This window comes from Mus caroli, chromosome X, assembly GCF_900094665.2.
Source record: "Mus caroli chromosome X, CAROLI_EIJ_v1.1, whole genome shotgun sequence".
NCBI lineage: Eukaryota > Metazoa > Chordata > Mammalia > Rodentia > Muridae > Mus > Mus caroli.
Window position 1 is genome coordinate 153209690 of NC_034589.1, and position 7349 is coordinate 153217038.

At 40.9% G+C, this 7349-nt stretch overlaps 1 protein-coding gene across 2 annotated transcripts in view; it reads right to left on the reverse strand.

Annotated features, from left to right (window-relative positions):
* Nucleotides 1-234: 234 nt before the first annotated feature.
* Mospd2 (motile sperm domain containing 2) overlaps nt 235-7349 on the reverse strand; it is a 42016-nt gene continuing 34901 nt past the window's right edge. The window contains exons 13-15 of one of the 2 annotated variants that reach the window (XM_021153605.2): nt 6721-6850; nt 3561-3663; nt 235-2599 (exon numbers count right to left, since the gene is read on the reverse strand). In XM_021153605.2, coding sequence (XP_021009264.1) covers nt 2462-2599; nt 3561-3663; nt 6721-6850 — 371 coding nt within the window. In that variant the 3' untranslated portion in view covers nt 235-2461. The remainder of the gene's footprint in view (nt 2600-3560; nt 3664-6720; nt 6851-7349) is intronic. The other variant, XM_021153606.2, reaches the window with a different exon arrangement.

Sequence of the window (7349 nt, forward strand, 5' to 3'; positions counted from 1 at the left end):
AAAAGAGCAGAGTTGGTCTGAACACTGATTTAAAAAAATGCTTTATCAATTAGAGACAAAAGATTTTTTTCCTGATGATATTTATTTCATAAATGTAATTATTTTCTAAAACATATTAAAATAGAAAACATGTTCTTTTGATCAATTTATACAAAGAAAATACCAATATAGTAATAAAAATACTGAAAATATATGAAAAGCACCAGAACATTAGAGAAATTACACTGGCAACAATTCTAGGAATATATTTTTTATAATTGTACAATAAAGTGCTATTAAATCCAGTCAAAATTAGTGGCAAGATATAAAAGTTATGGTTTTATGAAATTTGAGAATAGGTTAACCAGCATTTGTATTTTAGGCTACTTGCAGATCAAGCTAATGATCTTTTATTAATGTTTTCATGGAAAATGTATTAATTTTCATTCCCAAGTGAAAATAAAAATCAAAATGAAAATCTCTGGTAATTTGATCATGAAAAAGCAATGACATGATTAAAGAGAAAATTATTGATCAGAATACTTAAAATAATCATGCACGTATGATTAGATTAAACCAAATAAAGACAGGATAAAATCAAATGTAACTCTATAGTTAATCAAGATTAGCAGAAGAGTTCAGTTACTGTTGACATTATGTTAATTTCCCAAAGTCCTTTTTAGTCACATTCACCACACAGAAATGTTAACAAGATGTTACTAAATTCAACTGACCAGACAACAAGCAAAGAAGGGTGTTTAGTGTGTCAACATGATTTCCTTATGAAACATTAAAGGGACACTGTTAGGACAATTATATTCCTCATCTTGGCTAATTAATTGCTTGTTTATCTGATGAGGAATGAAAAGCATAGACAGATACTTTGGGATGACATTATATTAAGGCCCCCAAATCTACCACTTGGGAAGTCACTGTGAACATACAGGGACATAGTACTTAGTGTGGACTGCAGTCTGTTTCACATCTGGAGGTGGCAAACTGAAACAGAAAAACCCAAATTAAGACAAAGCATCACACTAGTGTCCTTTTAAGGTTTTATTTCCTCAGCCGACTTTCTAAGGAGCTCCATTAATCACTCCTCAAAACTCGGTCTGGGAATCAATGTCTTCAAGATGAGAGCCCCCAACTCTACTCCTGAGGAGAACAACTGTCCAAACATGGCGAAATATTCATTTGCTAGGCAGAGTACTTTCTTCCTTAAAAAGGCAGCTATGGATTTGAATCGGAAGTGACAGAAACTGGTCATGTTAATGATTACACAAAGCTATTTCATTAGCCTCTGCTTCTGCAAGGTGTATCTCTATAGAACTTTAGGAGCCATATTAGTGAGGCAGAGTAGTCAGTAGGCCAGAGAAGCCACTGGGAGTGATAGTTCTTCCCATTCTCGAAGCCTTTCTGCTTTTCTTTTCTATTTGCACACATGAAGACTTTTAAAGTTTCCTTCTCATCCACAATTTTAACAAGAACCATTTGGAACCCAAGGTTATTTATAGTAATGGACAACTAGACTTTCAAACAATGCTACATCATGCCTTTCATTTAAAAATGAGGGTGAAGGTGGCATAATTTGTGGTCCACAGAGGAGATTCCTTTGCCCTGGAATGAAGATGAAGATGGAACAATGGAAAAGTAGGGCCTTATAATAAACCCAGGCAAACAGTTCAGTGTCTAAACATAGGGAAACTGCATAGAATTGACTAGAAAGGGGGGCTCTTTCAGAGATGTTCCTTCTGGGCACTAATAAGAGAAATCAAAGAAAACCCAACCACATGTAGCTTTCCATATTGTATCAAAAACAGAGTATTCATTAAAGAGCCCGGATTAATAAGAGGCAGGCTGCTCAGTGACACCGAGAAACAAAGGCTAAGGAGGTTTGGCATTAAATAGCTTTACATTCCAAAAGAATATCCACTATCATCTGGAAGTAGTTCTCCAAGTTACAAAGTCATGATTACATAAATTACTCTGTTTAAGTATGCTTCCTTTTTAATATACATATTTTACATACATAGTATAGAAAAACTAATAAGTCAGCTTGGCTAGTAATTCTGTAATTTTAAAAAAAGCAGACTACATTTTTTTTTTTTTGCTACAACAAACAAAGCGTATTACTTAGACTTTTCAGTTCAGCTAGTGTATTTACATGATAAAACTTTGCTTTGAAAGCATTCAAATCAAAAAGAAAAATAAATTACGTTTATGCTATTAATTTGTACAATGCACATACCTTTACTTAGTTTCCTAACTAGCTATAGTCTCTAATAATCAATGCCTCAAACATCTCTCTAGCCAAACAATTTATTTCCAGGATAGGCACCCTTCAGTGTGCTGCATTATTTCCTTGTAGGAAGCCCAGATGTATAGTAGTTCTGGTAGCTGTGTAGAAAAGTTTGGGTGGGATCTGTATACCTTCTCCAGATAATGCCTGAACGAGTTTTATGGTTTTGACCAGGTGCCACTTTTAATTGTATAATGAATAAAAGAAAGAAACAACAAAAGCAAGCAAGACCATTGTTAAGGCAAGCAGTAGCTGTTGGAACCAGATAGAGCGCTGTAGTTGGTCTTCCAGTTTCCTATTGCTTTCTAGTAAACGATTGAGCTGAATGGGGGGAAAAAAAGGATGAGAGATTGATATCAATAAAACAATCATGAGAATGCCAAAGTGGAATATCAGAACTCTAAACACTGAAGGGATGGGGCCCATCTACTCTGAAAGGTTGGGAACTAGAAATGCAAGGGAGGCATCCAATATGTTTGGTGGAGATGTATGTCCCTGATGCTCTATTCTAAAAGGTCCAATTTTCTAGTTGAGATGGGAAGAGAGTATTCACTTCCTGGAGGTCCAGGCACCTTTGAGATATTTATCTCTTTGGTTACTCTTTTCTTTTGGGGATCATACCCAGGCACTGTGTGCTAAGCAAGCATTTCACCACTGAGTTCTATACAAGAAGCCTCTTTGTGTCTTTCAAATTGAAATGCATTAGATGGTACTTTTTTGTACAAGAGGGTGTCTGTTGTACTCACCAAAGCACCGCGTGCTTTACTATTTGGCTCTGATTCCATAGTAAAATTGCCAGTCTTAAAACACGCAGAAACCTTCAGAAAGCAACCTGGCACTTACCATTTCTGATTGGCCTCCTCATAAAGAAGAGGGCACTTCCAAGCCAGGTGTGGTGGCTTATAGCTGTAACTCTAGCACTTGGAAGGCTGATGCAGAAGGAATACAAGGAGTTCTAAGCCATCGTGGATTCAAGGTGAGTCTTAGTCTCAAAAAGCAAGCTCCTCCCCCCAAAAACCCCTAAACAAACAAAAACAAATAAAAAAACAACAGCCCCCTAAACCAATACAAAACAAAAACAGAAACCCCAACAAACAAACTCTAAGCCCCACAAAGGAAACTAAACCAAAGCTAAAAGAGGAAGAAAGAGATGGACAAAGAGCAATCCCGAAACATTGGTAGTGTTTCTGCTAAAAGTTCCCATTAGGCTAGTGGAGCACAGACGGCCCTGTGGTGCTGATCAGCACTGGCAATTGTTCAGAGAGGGAGAAAGGGCACTTACTTGCAGGTACAGATCTTCACTGGTTTTATCTGACATGGTGGAAATGCTGTCCTTCAGCATGAGACTGTTCGGTTTGCTGCTCTCAACGGTGTGACATCTTAGCCTATGAAATTCAAAGGAAACATAACTTCTTCAAAACTTTAGCGTGTATATATGTGTGTGTGTGTATATATATATATATATATATATATATATATATATATATATATATATAATTTCTGAAAGCAAACTAGGAAATGCAGAGTTAAATGCAAGTGGTTGTGTATTGGGAGACGAAAGGTTCGACTCCTCTCCCTAGGCTCAACTCAGAAAGTAGCTCAGTCTATATTTATCTATTTCCTTCCAGGGTCTTTTTTCTCCACTGAAGAATCAAAGCTGGGGCTTCGTGCCTGTTTATAAACCACTGTGCTTAGCCCTCAGTCCCCTTTTAGCTACCTTATGTGTATAAAGAACAAGAGGCTGTGCATACTGCCTACCACCCCAGGGGATTCAACAGAAAGCCTTTTATAAGCTGTTCAGTAGAATTTACCCAGATTACCTTCCAATTTCTAGAATTGAGGAATAGTGCTTTACTTGAGCTTTTAGTACCAAACCACTGGGATCCCTCCCACCTTCCAGGTGGGAACAGTGATTTTTCTCTTGATAGCTCCACAGAAGGCAGCCATTAGGAACTGGTAAAACCCAAAGCAAAAAAAAAAAAAGGAAAGCAACTTCTATTTAACACAACCCCTCATTTTGAGTGTGTTTCATAAGCACTCTGAGTTAATATCGCATTCTTATTATGCAACTCATTCTTAATAGTTCCAAATTTCTCATGCTTTTCAGTAAAACCAAAAAAGGTCTTGAGGCTCAGTCACCATTGGAGTACATAGCGAAGCCCTGTTTCATGAACACAGCAGACTAAACTAAACCAAAACAAACAAAGGCATGACCTGATGCATTTTTGTGCCTATAATTTGAAATTTTATGCATGTTATTACCTCTCCTCAGAGCCCGACCTGCATAAAAGTTTTCCAGTGATGCTAGAAATACTTTTCTGTTCACTTTTTTCTTCTTTGAAGCGTGGTTTCCATATGTAGCCCATGTAGTCCTGTGTCTTGACCATCCTGCTGCAACCTCCTATGACTGTGTTTTGCGGTCATAGGTCTCTATTGCCATGTGCCTCTTTTTTTTTTTTTTTTTTCTATTTGCCAGTACAGGGGATGGAACCTAAGACCCTGCACATATGAGACTAGCACTCTAGCACTGACCTATCTCCCCAGCCTGTTTAAATAAACAGTGCTCAGACTTCTGACTCCCAAAACCCCAAGATAGGCTAGACATATGGGAGAGCACTTGTAAAGTGTTCAGAAGACTGAGCCACGAGAATTGTCTGTCACACATTTGAGGCTAACCTTGGCTACATAATGAGATCATGGATCATAAAACACATACACCCCCCAATGCCAACAAGATCGCCAATACAAAACAGAAAGAAAACCAATACCCCAAACAAGAAAAAAACAATAACAACAACAAAAGCCAAGAAGCCAAGACTCCTTCATCAACTCCACAGTTGCCCTGCAATCTGTAGCAGCTCTAGTTTAGCCCAGAGGTCTCCATCTGTCTCTTCAGCATGGGCTCTGGCTTCTGTGATTCCTGCCTCCTGAAAGGGCTCTTTAAGATCATCAAAACTGTGGTGGCACATGCCTTTAATCCCACCACTTGGGAGGCAGAGGCAGGCAGATTTCTGAGTTCGAGGCCAGCCTGGTCTACGAAGTGAGTTTCAGGACAGCCAGGGCTATACAGAGAAACCCTGTCTCGAAACTCCCCCCCCCAAAAAAAAAATCATCAAAACCATCAGTGATGTGACCATCAAGTGGGCAGCAGCAATACTTCGTCTTTCTTTTTCTGAATGGCAGTGCTTGGTATCATGGTTCGCTCCAAGACACGTTTTCTTCCCTGACAAGAGCAGTCCTTTGACCACAGAATGCTCCTCTAGGTCAGGCCCTTCTGAGAGAATTCCTCCTAAGCAATGACCCAGCACTCGCTCTCCCAACTGTCTCTTGGCCACCCCACCCAGTTAAGGAAAATGGAGCAGCCCCTTGCTGGTTTTCGAGTAAGCCAAGTACATTTCTTTTTTTCTTGCAACTTGCTTTGCTTGCTACCAGAAAGCTCTTTGTGCAGTCACAGTCACAATGTGACTTCCTCTTTCATTTCCTTCAGGTCCTAGTCATGGCCAGCAGAGAGATTATCCTTAACTACTTTATAAACCAGTGCTACTAGGTTTTTTTGGGGGGGGGGTATCATAATTTTGAGGGAGTGGTGTTCATCAAATGCACTGTAGGAGGTGGAAGAGCATTTGCTAGATGCCCACTGCCCCCACCCCCGCCCCAACTGCTGAGTTGTGAAAAAAACTGGCAAATGTCCTTGGGCAGGGAGGAGGGGGGACAAAACCGATGTCACTTGAAGAAATTGTTATCCCATTTTTAAAAGGTGTGAAAGGAAAGCAAACTAGGAAGAAGTCTTCCCTTGTGGTCCTCAGGGCTGACATACAGGGACCTGCAAGGATAGAACTGTGCATCCAGAGCCGGGCGTGGTGGCGCGCGCCTTTAATACGAGCACAGGGAGGCAGAGGCAGGCGGATTTCTGAGTTTGAGCCAGCCTGGTCAACAAAGTGAATTCCAGGACAGCCAGGGCAACACAGAGAAACCTTGTCTCGAACCCCCACCCCCAAAAAAGAACTGTGCACCCACCTCCTTTTAAATAGGATACTGTTTCTCTGAGCAGCTTTTGTAACTGTTATCTACGCTGTCTCTTCCCGTGGGAACAGAGTGACTCGATTCTTGGAGTGGCTCCAGGGCCACTGTGGCATGGGACTGTTCCAATAGATCTCACTAGGATTTGCCAGTGTCCCCTTTGCTTTGTCTTTTCCCTGACACAGACAATAGTGCGGTATGTCTCTGAAAGCAGGTGAGCATTCTGACAAGGGAGGCTTGAAGGTCTGAGATATGCACCTGCCCACTGGTTAGGCCTGGAACAGCTCCCCTTTTTTAATCGGGGTACCCCAGGAATCTAACCGTTGCAAGGAATGGGCAGTGTTGGCCTCGGTCCCCCTGTGAGGGCGGTCTGACTCTGGGTCTTCCATCACAGCGGAGAGGCTGCTAGCAGACACACTTACCTGTGCTCCATCACTTTGTTTCTTGGAACCTCTTTCCAGAACTGACTCAGTTCTGCAGGTCCAGTGCCAGATGACTGCTCCATTTCGGCGGCCATGATCAGGAACCGGTCTTGAGCGGAGACAGTTAAGCCTGCATTTCAAAAGAGTAATCTGACCTATGAACTCGAACTGCCACGGGGGTGGGGGGGGGTAGGGGAATGGATTTGTGGCTTAAAGCGTTATTACTATTTAAAATATATTTTATTATAGAAAAACATTTTAAGTTGAAATATATTTTGACCATACTCTTCCCCTCCCCCAAGTCCTTCCAGGTCCTCTCCCATCCCTACCCTGCCAAACTTTAAGTTCTTTCTCAAAAATCAAACAAAACTCCAATATAACAACACTCCCCGCAAACAAGAAAACAAAATAAACCACCACCCAGAAAACAAACACCCCCCCCCACCCCCAAACTGTAACCAAATAAAAGCACTCAAAATATCCTCTGGAGTCCATTATTTGGTGGTCAACTACTTCTGAATATATATGAGAGAGAGAGAGAGAGACAGAGACAGACAGAGAGACAGAGACAGCAGACAGGGAGACAGAGACAGAGAAAGAGAGACAAAGAGAGAGAGGGAGAGAGAGAG